Here is a 13,781-nt window from a genome sequence, read left to right on the forward strand (position 1 = left end):
CTGATCTGCAGTATAGTCTTTAGAGCACACTGGGCCATGTCCAGTTGTCATTTGATTTGCAGTCCTCTATATGGTGCTCTCATTCTAGGATTAAACTTATTTTTTAATTTAAAGCATTTACTCCTCTTCACTGGCAGTAACTAGCAAAGCAAACTGTGGTCGGAGCCCATCGTCACCATGGTGAACCCAGGTTTTGGGTGCTCTATAGTCAGGGTCTGAAGCTTTAATAGTTTAAATACGATAATTCTGCAGTCTTAGTATGTTTATTCGTTTTTTGGTACCTGGCAATTCAGCTAAGTTTGCAAATGTTACAACACATACAGCTGCAAGAACTAAGACTAAGCATACAATTTTGGTACTTGACATTTTTGACACTCCTACATAGATGTTTCTGGTACTAGTAAAGTGATACCAGCCAGCAACTCAACAGCTTAAAATTTAGCAGGTATTAAGAACAGTTTGACTGTTTCCATTTGGCTGAAATTTGACCGGTTCAATTGTTTAATACATTTTACTATACATAAAAAAGCTTACATCCCATCATGCACTGGGAAAAAATAGTGAAGGGGGCTGGGACATCTGGGTTTAATCTCTAACCTGTGTAGTTCTGCATTAGGGGGATGATTTGGGCGTGGAGGTGGGGGGTATAGGTTAGAAGTTATGAATTGTGAGCTGGTCTTGTCAGCTGATGATGAGTTGAATAATGGTGAGGAGCTGAAAGGATTACTGGCCACTGCTAATCTGTGGCCCCTCAGCTGAGGTAAAGAGGTGGAGAAAGACAGAGAGAGAAAGAGACTGTAGTGTGTAGCTGGGCGGCTGCCTGACAGCTGTGGGCCGTGCAGGCAGTGGATTTACTTTAGATTAGTCTGGACATGCGCCAACTAGGATTCAATCAGGCCATGATGAATGTGCTTTGGCGCGCTGAGGGCTAACTGCTAAACTGACTGCTAACAGTCCATCCCCACCGGCCTTCAAGGAGTAACATTTTTGGAGTTTCCTGTGGTCCCAGAGGTGTTTTGTTTTTAACCTGTGCCAATATTCAGAAGTGGACTACAAGGAATGACTGTGTCTACAACTTGTTTTGGATTCATTCTCTGAAAAATAAACTGCTGGGATTATAAATACGAAGGGAGATAAATCCTGTTTTTGTGCTGTCGAAGTGAGATGATATTCAGTAGCCATGGCTACATGTGAGTATTTAATGTTATCTATGGGTCTCATTTAAAGGCTGAAAAATCAGATGTTATCATTGCCTCTGTAGATGTCTCTGTCTCATTAATTTTCTGTAATCTGTAAAATTGCATTTTATATAATTTTAGGGATTAAATCACAGAAAATCATTCCCTGCATGTGCACAGTTGATGCACTGACTAGAATAATGTTAATATAGTGTAGATGAAAACAATATTTACAACAGTTCATTTCCCTTCTTCTTAAAATATTGCATATTGCAGTGTTGTTTGTAGCCTTCAAAATTTAGATGCTCTCATTATATCACCAATATGAGCATACCGGATCAATCTCAAAGCTGTGCTGTTTATTAATGGGCTACAGTGCCTAAAAATGACAACACTAGAGCCACAGGCTATGTGACACACAGCTTCTAAAGGGATTTCTTTATTCTTTTTTTTATATATAAAAAGCAGTACAGATCATACCATAGCCTTTGTTGAGCTGTGTTCATTAGTTGTAGCAAAGGAAGGAAAAGCATGTGGGGGAATACTGAGATGTTGTATGTTTTTTCTTTTTGTAAAGATGAAATGGAATATTGTATGTGAGCAGAAAGACAACAAGACTTTTAGGAGAAACTATATCTGCTCGCATAAAATTAATACTGCTGCATTTATTTGGTTCCAGGCTGTATGTTCAATAGAAATAATTTGTGTTGTGTAAATGTTGACAGTCCCACAGAGTTTTGCGTCACAGGCATGCATAACCACTTTTTTGTTTCCATTTATTTAATGTTCTTTTTTAATGCTGGTGAATGGAGCTTGCAAACATGTTTTTTGTCCATTTTAACCCTTATAGGTAATGTGGGTATGCAACCTGTGCCGTAAGCAGCAGGAGATTCTCACCAAATCAGGAGAATGGTTTTCGGGGTCGGGGATGCGGCCTGGGAGCCTGGGCACCTCCTTGAACGACCCAGCCACGGGAGGTGAGGCCCAACGGGACAGGAAGCTTCTCCGCTCCAGGTCCCAAGCCCCGCCTTCAAGCACCAACGCAGGGCCAAACGGGACACAGCCGCCCGCTGGTATCACACCTGCCAAGGGTGCTGACACTATGCCTGGCTCTCGCTCCCAAAGTGAACCACCTAGAGAAAAGTAAGGCATCAGAGGACACACAACGTCTGTGATATATTTCAATTTTGTGCTGCAGACACTGCTTTCACAGTGTACAGTCTGTACCTTTATTCATGAACATGTAAGGAATTGGAGAATGGGAACCACATTTTTTTAAATTGAGAAAAATAGGAATGCTTTGAGGCTCAGGATCCATTTTAATGGTATACTGGCTGAAGCTGCTGTTGTTTTTTTAATCCCAGGGGTAAAAAAAGAATAGATCTGTGTCTATTCTAGCTTAACCAGTGGAGAAGCTAGGTCACAGGTTTTAGTCTTGAGAGGTCTTTGATTCAATCCCTTTGTTTTCATTGTGGGTGAGTTAGGTAAGTTTAATCTGTTCATATAAAAGCGACCAAACCAAGGTCTTACAAATATAGAGAGGAATGTTCTTAGCACAGGATATTCTGTTAAACTGACTATAGTATATTGGTATAACAAATAATCCTCTCATTCAGGAAAAGGCCAGTTTCCCTCCATGAACAAAATGGTAAGGGAGGCATGGGGCGTGGTAGTGGCCGGAGACCTGCTGGGAAGTTGCCGGCCCAGTCGTCCCTGGATGAGCGGGTGGTCTCTGGAGACAGAGGAGAGAGACGGTTGGGAGAGGGACGGAGACTGGAGAAGATCCATTCTCAGGACTATGAGGATGGGGAGGCGAACTTCAGTTGTTCAGAGACACACCGGAGACGTCCAGAGGATGAGGAGCAGAGGGAGCGACAGCGCCGCGAAGAGGAGTTCCAGAATCGTTACCGTAGTGACCCCAACCTGGCTCGATACCCAGTGAAACCACAGAAGGAGGAGCAGGAGATGCGCATGCATGCTAAGGTGTCCAAGGTACGCCACGAACGACGACACAGTGATCTTGCAATCAATGAAGTTGGACTGGGACCTGGTGAAGGAGGAGGAGGAGGAGGCAGTGCAGGTGAGGTGCCTGAAAACCGTTTGGCCAGGAGGGGTGGAGGTGGGGAGGGAGACCGCAAAGCCCTCCTGGAGAACCACCGAGCCTACTCTGTGGATAGGACCGTGGGGGGTGGAGGGGGGCCTCCGACTGCTGGAGGTGGATTGCGATCAGGGCCTCAACCTGGGGTACAGGCGCCTCCAGACTGGGGTCCAAACAAGGGCCGACTAGAACCTGGTACAACACGGACACCAAGAGACAAAGGTGGGGATAACCTGCTGAGGAAGGACTCCCAGAGCTCAGACCAGTCAGAGTCTTTGCGGCCGCCCCCTCCACGGTCATACAAGAGCAAGCGCGGAGTCAACAAGAGGCAGATGTCCATCAGCAGCTCAGAGGAGGAGGGCGGCTCCACGCCCGAGTACACCAGCTGTGAGGACGTGGACATGGAAAGCGTCAGCGAGAAAGGTCAGTCAGACAGATGTGCTCACTCCACTAGTTTACAGCTAAATTGATCCCAACTTGCATATCTTCCACTGTTGTCTGCTGTCATCCGTTTCTTCACATTACACACTGTTCCTTATAGTTATATCTTGAAGCTGCATTTAATATCTCACTGGGGTTTTTTCCTACTCCCCAAAACTTAATGTAATGACCTGCCACAGTTCTCACATTTTCATCCTTAATCTGCCAATGTGATCCTCATTCTGTCTACATGAATCATAAAGGACCTTAATCTGCATTTATTGTATTCTCATCATTGTCAAGAACACTCAAAGACTTTGCCCATATCACCTTCTGTGTAACCAGTGTAGTGTGGACAGGACTGGAGTCACAGCAGTAACAGCCTTTCAGATAATACTCTGAGAGACTCTGATGAACAGGCACACTTTTTCTAATCTGGAAAAGAATTGTTATTCAGATGAAATATGGTTGGATATGATAACCATGCTAGGTAAATGAACAATGCTATAGTAAAGCTCCTTTCCATTTGGTGTTATCCCTCTTCCCACGCTTCATGTCCATATTCTCCTAGCCCCAGCTTCTAAAATAGGCTTGGTAGTAGAATTATGATAATGTGCAAAAAAAAGCAAGAGATATTTTGGCTCGTAAGATTATTCTAATACCAACACATTCTAATTTCGGACTGTAAAACTATATGATAAGTGATAGGATGAAGCACCCACCCAGCACACAGTGCATTACTATCCCTGTGTGTCATCTACACCTCTGTGCTGTGGCTAAACCCTACTGCTCTCAGGACGGCTCTCATTTATTTGGAGAGTCCCTGTGATTTAGGCCAGCAGATTTGTGGAATTAGGTCAGTGGCTTGCTTGCTACGTCATGCTTCGCAAACAGCCAGCTGCACCAGCCAACCATGGACCACCAGCTAAAACCAAGTCTCGTTGTGGTCACTCTCCTCTTGGTTACCGGTGGTTTCTTGGTACCTGTGTATGTTGTAGCTCACTGCTGTTGCAGAGGCGATGTTGGGCTGTGCTAAAATAAGCCATGTGAGAGTGTTTGAGTTCAAGAGGCAATAGGTAGAGCTAGCTGTGCTCTATCAGCTTATCTCTCTCACCGGTCACAGAAGGGGCCTGTTCCAGATGTTTTAATCCAGATTACTATAACTCAGGGACTGGTAATGGGTAGATGGTGTGGATTGGGATTATTAGCTGTTTTAAACACTCTTTAGCTAGCTGGGCCTCAAAACAGGATGTCTTCTTTTACTCTCATCTGTGGCATCAGGCAAGTTGTGCAGGATAATGTGCAGTATATTTCCCTACATAGATGCACTAGGTTGTGAGATAGTATGAAGTATCTTTTTCATTTTTTATGGGATGTTGTTTCATTGGGAGTGGTGTCAGCTGATGACAGTATTTAAGTCTAGACTAGGCTTTGGTGTCATGGTCTGGGTTGCAGGTTTATGAGATGTGACAACCTCATGGTCAGCAGTGCCTTATTATGGAAGTGTAACAACCTCATTATTAAACGATAGGTACTGTACTGTAACCTCCTTAAAATTAATGCATGGAACAAATATAACGACTTAATTACACCTCCTTTTCTACATTGTTTTGGTTTGTTTGAGGTTTGACTGATGCTTTTTTATTACTTCATCTCATTGTGCTCTCTTCCTCTGCAGTGGTTTAATTGCACTCAACTGGAGATTTAACACCACAAATTGTTTATCTCAATACACCCATCAGATGATAACAGTAGTGGAAGGAAACACACATTAATTTGCATTTTGTTTTGCAGATTTTCTTGAAATCTGTTTTTAAAAAAAGTTTGGACGGAAACTGGGCTCTTGACATATCATCAGCTTTTATGTTGAACTTGTTAGCAAACAACTTATTTACTCATCCAGCAGTTACAGAGCACCATGTTTTTGTCACCAGCAAGTACAGAGTCAAATTCTCTCTGTTCTGTTTTTGTCTCTACAAGTTCACTATGTTCACAGCAGTCTGCTGTTTGGTTACTGAGCAGGTACGGTGGTTATAGAGGTTCCACTGAAACAGCTGCTGCTGTGGTCAGATTTGTTATGTGATAGCAGTGACATTGAACCAAAAGAAGAAGGTTATGAGCTGGACAGCTAAACAATGAGAAGAACTTGCTATAAAGCTCCATAAAGATTTGGGTGGATAGGATCATCAACACTAGTGACCCCTTTCACATTGTTTTTACATTGTCATTGTTATTATAAAAAATATAGATTACAGCGACTTTAAGTAATATTTTAGATATTGATATTGAATCAAATTACTTCCTGTATTGCGAAAGTGTTATTAGTACCATTCAAAAATCATAAGATGTTGTGGACTGTGGGATTTGCCCTGTTGGACTTTGTTTAAGCCCACAGGGAAACTGCTGCAGAGCTGGGTTGAAAAACAGAAAACCCATACAGAACATTACTGGTGTAATGAAGACAATTAAATAATATAGACAGTGAAAGTTTGATGCTGTTCTGTATATAGTATATAAATGGTTTAAGGTTGAATATCTTTTTTTAATTTTCATCCATATGTGATCTTCTAATTATTTGCAACCTATTTCTCCATTTCACAGATAGTGTCATAGACTGGACTATAATCACTGATTTAGTGGTTAACATGAAAAAGCTTAGTGGCTCCACTCTGCTAGTGATCATCATAGGGTAATTACAATAGTAGCAAATAGAGGAGTTATATATATATATATATATATATATATATATAAATAATAAATATATATATATAATATATATATATATACACACACACACACACATACATATATATATACCCTCATCACGCATGATGTATGTAAAGGCTATTGTTATGTAATGAACAGTTGATTCATTCTAAGAATTCTCCCAGCAGGATTACTGTAAACAGTGTTTACATTGTAGTTGCCCATTCTACCAAATAAATTTTATCCAGTGGGATATACCAGTGTACTATATCCCAGACTGACACTTTAATGACACAGCAGCATGAAGTCAAATGGAAGCAGGAAGTGATTTCTTGGCGTAAGGAAAACAGCAAGGTGATAATAGTGCTGAGGAAATAGAAGAGGGGCAACTGAGCCCCACTGTGCTGCACTTGAACCACTACTGTTTGTGTGTGTGTGTGTATGAGACAAACAGAGAGAGAGAGAGAGATGCTCTTACATTTACTGGAATTTCTTTAACAGTCCTCAGAGAATGAACATGAACATAAGCATCAGCAGCAGTGATGTGGAATAAGATGTTTTTTAAAGTTAAGGAACCTGAGTCACTCCTCAATCATAACACAGTAGGCTATTATTATATGGCCTGTTGTCTTTTTGGATAATTTGTAGTCTGCCTTTTCTGCAATGTAGAACATTGGTGCAAATGTGAAGTCTATAAAGATGCTGTTAACTCACATAGTCTAATTTTCTCTGCTGTCTCTATTGTAGTATTGCTCATATGAGCCTGTATCTAGTACCATCAGACAGGGTCTTGGATGGCCACAGAATGTGGGTATTTTTGTGGGTTCATAAAATTTGTCACAAAACTACCATATGCTAAGCAGTGTTCTTAGTGACGTCTCAGATGGGGAGAAAAGAATCTATGTAAAGTGGCAGACAACATCATTTAGCTTGATCAATAAAGTTAAAACCTGGATGTATTATAAAACCTATACCGGGTTCACGCCCTCTTACTCAATTGAAAATCGATCACTTGGCACATGAACCAAAATTTTTTTCTTGCGTCCACATTGTGCAGCCCACTTCTTCATATATAATAATATATAAAATAAGAGTGACTTTTCTAGGTCCTTAGAAGGTTTTACAAATATAAAACCTCAATGGATGAAAAATTCATAATAGATAGAGTAATAACTCACCTTGTTTACAGTTGGAGGTTTCCTGTCAACAGTTTTGCAGGTGTCTCCTTTATAATGGTGATCTGTTTAGCCTAGTGTATTCCATAACATATATCTGTACATGTGTGCTGATCTCTAGGCCATTCAGATGAACATATCCGTGTAACCGATGGTTTCAGAATCAGAATTAGAATCAGAATCAGAATCAGAATCCTTTATTAATCCCCTCTGGAATATTGTTGCATTGCAGTGTTCCATTTCACAAGAATAGATAACTAAAGAGGGATACAATAATATAACGAAAGATACAAATAAAACAAAATGGTGATATAGCTCAATCCTCAAAAAGAGAGAAATATACCCTTCAAAATAGACGCTATATACAACATTAATATTTACAGACATTTCAATTATTTAAATTAAATTGTGTAGATAAAATTATAAACATTGTGTTAAATTTGAAGAAGGCTCACACCGTGGATATCACAGGACAGGTTTATTTGCTGACAGACAGAGGAACTGTAGTGTCTGAAGGTTCATATATGTTTTTATTCTCTGGGAAAGTCTGAAGCTTCACATGATTTCTATTTGTTGGGGTCATGTTTAAGTTAATGGTCGTGAACATAAAGATGTAAGTGTTAGGGAGAGGGGCTTCCCTTCCCTCTTCTTTTGTTTCTTGGAACAAGAGGTCATTGATTGGGGTCCACTACATTATAGATTATGAATATATATACTGATGTTTAGAGCTGTTAGAGAGAGAGAGATCAATATTGGCTCGGATCCTCTCACAGGCTCCCGCGGTGCTTGTTTTGATGCATAACTTCTTTGTAGTGTGTTGTGTGTAATAAACTTGTATATACAAGCAAGGCAGTGTCAGCGGAGATCTCTCCATCATCTTCACATCAACATCACCATCAAATATACCACAGAACAACAAAAGTCTCCAGTCAACTGAGATGTTGTAAGTTTGCCCCTACACATTAAATCATAAAAACTTGTTAGCATGCTGTCGCTAACTGCAACACTTACTTCTCCCATAGAGAACGACAACAAAAGGGGAGAGGGGAACGCAGGAGACTCCTTTTATAGGGAGGGTCCCCAAAAGTGCATGTAGGGGTGCAAAGACTTAACCTCAAATGTTCCGCCTATTAATTATACATGTCAGGTGTCAATAACTATTTACATAGATTCTGTGTAATTCTAACTAATAAACACATTATTACTGACAATGTTACATCAGCATTTTATAAAAATGATTTTCCTTGCACACTTAGCATAATTAAAACATCGGGTTTATTTGCTTGGTTTGAACTGAATTCACCACACCTGGCTGAAATGAACTGAATGAGTGAATGCATGAGAATGTGTGTATAAATGACACTAAAGATGTACTGAAATGGCACCAAATCAGTACAATTTACTTAGGTAGTTTGTTGAGGCCGTATGGTAGAGGAGGTTGACAGAGATTAATGGGGATTCAAGTGCCATGTGATCTAGAGACCTATGTACACATGACCTGTGGGAGGAATTTTGTCAAGTTAACTAGCTTGACAAAACTTTTGTGACTGCAGTTGGTGAAATAGCAGATGGAGCATAAACACACAAGCACACACACTGTTTATCAAGAACAATACTACGTTAATACCTGCAAAGAGCTGATGCTTTGATGTAGCATCTGTTAGAAGAGCAGCTCAAATTCTGTAATCTGCCCAGCGTGTTCATCCTCCAAAACCCAAAGGATCTACTCAGCAGTTGAAACTGTGGAGTCAGCGTTTATCTTCTCAGGCAGTCTCAGTGGACTTTCAGATTTCAGATTAGCAGCACTAGAGTCATGTCTGTTGAGACTTTTTTCTGATTTTCACACACATACTCTCATTGGCTAACCTGTAAGAGCAGTCATTTTCCATTTGATTCTCTGTGAATATCACTGCAAATGGCTTTGGCAAACACCGGTGCATGCTTTCCATTTTTTAAATCAACATTAACCTCACTCTCTTCCAGCTGTCTTTTGCCAGAAACTTGGGTTGAATAATTTGTCACACAAGACATTTCACTTATCTTGCAACTGAAGTCCCCTGACATCTTTTAAATTCCCATCTGATGTCATCTAGCTATTGTTTTATTCCTGTGGTGGAATAGTGGTCTGCTGCTGGGCCAGGTAGCTCCTTTACTCTCATTGACCATCTGTCAGTGTTAATGAGAGCGGGGATACTCTGACAGTCAGTGGTGTTTCTGTCCCTGGCCAGGCTCTGGCATGAATTTTGGACAGGCCACCTTGGAGCACAGGGAATCTGTTTGATTATGAATGGATTTTTTTTTAGCTGTGCTTCAGATTTTACTTCCTTTGCTGTGCCCTCATTATCAAACTTTTTTCTTTATTGGCCTTTTTCCTTCCTCTGAAACATACATTTTCAAAACTCAGGGGGATTTGATCAACTCTGTTATTCTGGTTGGCATACTGTAACTTTTAAGAATCCTTTTTAGTATCAGGGTTTGTAGAGATATCCAATACTGAGTTATAAGCTAAAATAACAGCTAGTCCTGAGGAGCCATCAAGGACATGAAGGCCTTGGATACATCAGAACATTTCTGTTTGTCAGTGTAGAGATGGTCCAATGCATGACCCTGCCAGTAGGAGTATATTTTGGGGCAATCCATTACTATGTGTATGAAAGTTATCAGTGCGCCAGGAGGGCAAGGATTGGAAGAAAAATCAGGACATTTCTTACACAGAGTATCATATGACACTTAAAATGATTAAATGGATGATTGGGGTTATGGAAACAGTTCAATCTTTCTTTCATTTAATTGGATGCATGATAACTTCCTCCCAGTCTGCACATAACAAGCTAGACCAGGTGACTAATTCCCCCTCTCTTCCTCTTTCTACCTACAGGTGACTGGGACTGTCATCCTCTAGATCCCACAGTGTGGCATGTGAGTTTCAGCGATACATGACAGATTGAGTGTTACCACTGCCTTTTGCCAATTACATGCACTCCTTTACAAAGAGACACACCCAAGTGAATAGGAATAGGATAACAGTTTGATACAGTTTTATTCACATGCAACCACATGTAAAGTAAGCATTTACTTGCTTACTTACTTATTCAAACCAGTATTAGAAAAACAAAATCTAAGATTAACATAATTACACCTCACCTTCCTTACTCTCACCCTCTCCCTTCCCCCTCCACTTTTCCTTTATTCCTCCTTTCCACCTCCATATTACCTCATAACTGCCCTCATCTTGTCTCTCATCCTCACTGCTCTCTTGTACCCTGTAGCATCCAGTCACATGGCAGCCATCTAAAGAAGGTGACCACTTGATCGGACGCATCACACTAAGCAAGCGGTCTGCCATGCCCCGTGAGGCTGGTTCCCTCCTTGGCCTTAAAGTAAGCTGGATATCATTCTTTGTTATTTTGTGGTGTTTGTCTCAGAGTATCAGTTGAGGAGAGAGTTAAAAAGTAAAAGAATTCTTCAATGCAGAAATAATAATGTTTTGTAAGTGGTGTTCAGAATAGCAAACGCTGAAAGCTAAAACGTATCCAGCAGCTGTGCAGAGCAATGTATAATATGTATAAATGCATATTGAGTAATTACTGCCATCATGCACCTCTATTCCTATCCTCATCTTTGTGTGCAGGTGGTAGGAGGGAAGATGACAGAGACAGGAAGACTTGGGGCCTTCATCACCAAAGTCAAGAAAGGCAGTCTGGCAGATGTCGTGGGACACCTACGAGCAGGTGCGAATCCACTAAACGTATTGCTTCCATGTAGCACTATGTATGAAGCTACTGTACATTGTGTAGTCAGTAACAGTTCCATTGAGAAGCTGGTCAGACTAAACAGCGAACACACCATCCTGTAACCACAGCACTCCTTACATTATCCTGTGATTTAGCATCACATCTAGGGGGAATCTGTGCTAACATTAGCAAGCTAGGCAAAATGGATCCAAGTGGAGTGTCTGTAGCACACAACAAAAGTTGACACCATGTAATGTAATGCCTGCTCTCATGCTCTGCTGTCTTTGGAAATGCCACTCAATAGCTTAAAAATAAAAAACTGCCTTATATGCAAGCAGTAGTATCCTCTTTTCAAATTTCAGTTTGACTTTAAGAAATACAATTTCTCCTTGCTTCCAGGTGACGAGGTGCTACAGTGGAATGGGAAGTCGTTGCCAGGAGCAACCAAGAAAGAAGTGTACAACATTATCCTTGAATCAAAGGCTGAACCTCAAGTGGAAATAGTTGTTTCAAGACCTATTGGGTAAGATTAATATTATTAATATGTAATAATTACCAATAAAATACTTAACTGACGGCATTGATTTTATTCTGACAGAAACTTTTAATATGTCTCCTTCCTTTATCTAAAAGCTCTATCCACCGAATTATGTCCAAAAACTTCTTGAGAAAAGTGTATAGAGCATATCAGTAAGTAGTGTTGATTTAATGGGTGGAGCCCCTTACCCTCATGCCTCCCCTGAAATCCTTCAGATCCAAGAGAAAAATCCCTTTTTCCAGCTATCCCTTTCTTCTCTACTACACACCATGTTTAATATGTAAGTGTGTATTGGACTGAGTGCTTGCTCGTCTTCTACCATGCAACTGTTGGTTGACATGAGTCTTTTACTCATTCATTTTTTAAAGATGAATGTACACTAATGTCTTGACTGTGTTTTACCTTGCAAGTATCTGGATGTATATATTCCATAAATGTAGTTAAGTTAGTATGCTTACTCTTTTTTTGACTCTTGTTTGCTTTTTATAGAGACATACCAAGAATCCCAGAGTCGCCCCACCCTCCTCTAGAATCTAGTAAGTATATGGGCAGCTTTATTGGCTATATATGTTATTACCATTGTTTACTGCTTATGTACTCAGCTTCTGGGAAGACATACACTCCTTACTCTTCATATTGTGCTTTACTTCCAAATTTGGGTATTTCCTATGGTCTATTGCAAGAACTATTCTATTCTTTTCATCCCTCAGCAGGCTCAAGCTCTTTTGAGTCACCGAAGATGGACCGTCCCTCTATATCAGTGATGTCCCCTACCAGTCCTGGGACCCTCAGAGACCTTCCTCTGGTACTACCTGGACAGCTCTCTGTGAGTATCTGGAAAAGGATGGCTAGCGGTTCCCATGAATAGATATAAATATAGATAGAGGTTAACTGCCCTCACACTTCATTTCAGGTGAAGCTGTGGTATGACAAAGTGGGCCATCAGTTGATTGTCAACGTCCTTCAAGCCATAGACCTGCCACCAAGACCAGATGGACGACCTCGGAACCCCTATGTCAAAATGTACTTCCTGCCTGATAGGAGGTAAGGTCATAGTATTCATGTTTTCTTATTTTGTGGGCCCCTCTCACAAGTATTTCTTACCATAACTGTACCATCATCTGTGCTTGTTATTTTAAAGGATTACTGTATTTTCAGGTCATGGTCAGAACAATACTCCCCATCATGTAATCTAAATGCTGTGTATTCACACATTTGTTCTAGTGATAAGAGTAAACGGCGGACTAAAACTGTGAAGAAGAGTGCTGAGCCCAAGTGGAACCAGACCTTTATATATTCCCACGTTCACCGGCGGGACTTCAGAGAACGCATGCTAGAGATCACTGTCTGGGACCAGCCCAGGGTGCAGGAGGAGGAGAGTGAATTCCTTGGCGAGGTGGGTGAGACACTATGTACTTTTACTCTCACTCCCTATTTATACAGGTCTAATTTGCAGAGTTTTTGACCTGTGAAATTCTGAGTGAAATTAAGTCAGGCTTCCAAAATTATTCAAATGTAATACTCAAAAAAGGAAAAAAAAATTACTACATGTATGTTTGGACTTCCATCCATCCATCCATTGTTATCTACTTATCTGGGGTCAGGTTGTGGTAGCAGCAGGCTGAATAGGGTATTCAAGATGTCCCTCTCCCTAGCAACATTTTCCAGCTGTCCCCAGTTGGACATGCCCAGAAAACTTCCAAAGGAAGACACCCAGGAGGCATCCTAATCAAATGCCCAAACCACCTCTACTTCAGCTCTCTAAGGTACTTGAACTACTTCACTGGGGACAGCAATTCACCCCCAACCTGAACAATCCACCATTTTAAAGCAGCACGCCTTGGCTTCAGTCTTAGAGGTGCTCTTATCCCAACCACTTCATACTCAGCTACAAACCACCCCAGTGTTCACTGAAGGTCTTGGTCTGATGAA

The 13,781-nt window shown here is 40.9% G+C and overlaps 1 protein-coding gene across 2 annotated transcripts in view; it reads left to right on the top strand.

The window, feature by feature from the left end:
- rims1b (regulating synaptic membrane exocytosis 1b) overlaps positions 1-13,781 on the top strand; it is a 70,936-nt gene that overhangs the window by 31,769 nt on the left and 25,386 nt on the right. The window contains exons 3-12 of one of the 2 annotated variants that reach the window (XM_051070883.1): positions 2,029-2,321; positions 2,795-3,699; positions 10,456-10,496; positions 10,847-10,957; positions 11,209-11,308; positions 11,711-11,834; positions 12,339-12,385; positions 12,560-12,675; positions 12,763-12,893; positions 13,074-13,245. In XM_051070883.1, coding sequence (XP_050926840.1) covers positions 2,029-2,321; positions 2,795-3,699; positions 10,456-10,496; positions 10,847-10,957; positions 11,209-11,308; positions 11,711-11,834; positions 12,339-12,385; positions 12,560-12,675; positions 12,763-12,893; positions 13,074-13,245 — 2,040 coding nt within the window. The remainder of the gene's footprint in view (positions 1-2,028; positions 2,322-2,794; positions 3,700-10,455; positions 10,497-10,846; positions 10,958-11,208; positions 11,309-11,710; positions 11,835-12,338; positions 12,386-12,559; positions 12,676-12,762; positions 12,894-13,073; positions 13,246-13,781) is intronic. The other variant, XM_051070880.1, reaches the window with a different exon arrangement.

The sequence above is a fragment of the Lates calcarifer genome, linkage group LG5 (genome assembly GCF_001640805.2).
Source record: "Lates calcarifer isolate ASB-BC8 linkage group LG5, TLL_Latcal_v3, whole genome shotgun sequence".
NCBI lineage: Eukaryota > Metazoa > Chordata > Actinopteri > Centropomidae > Lates > Lates calcarifer.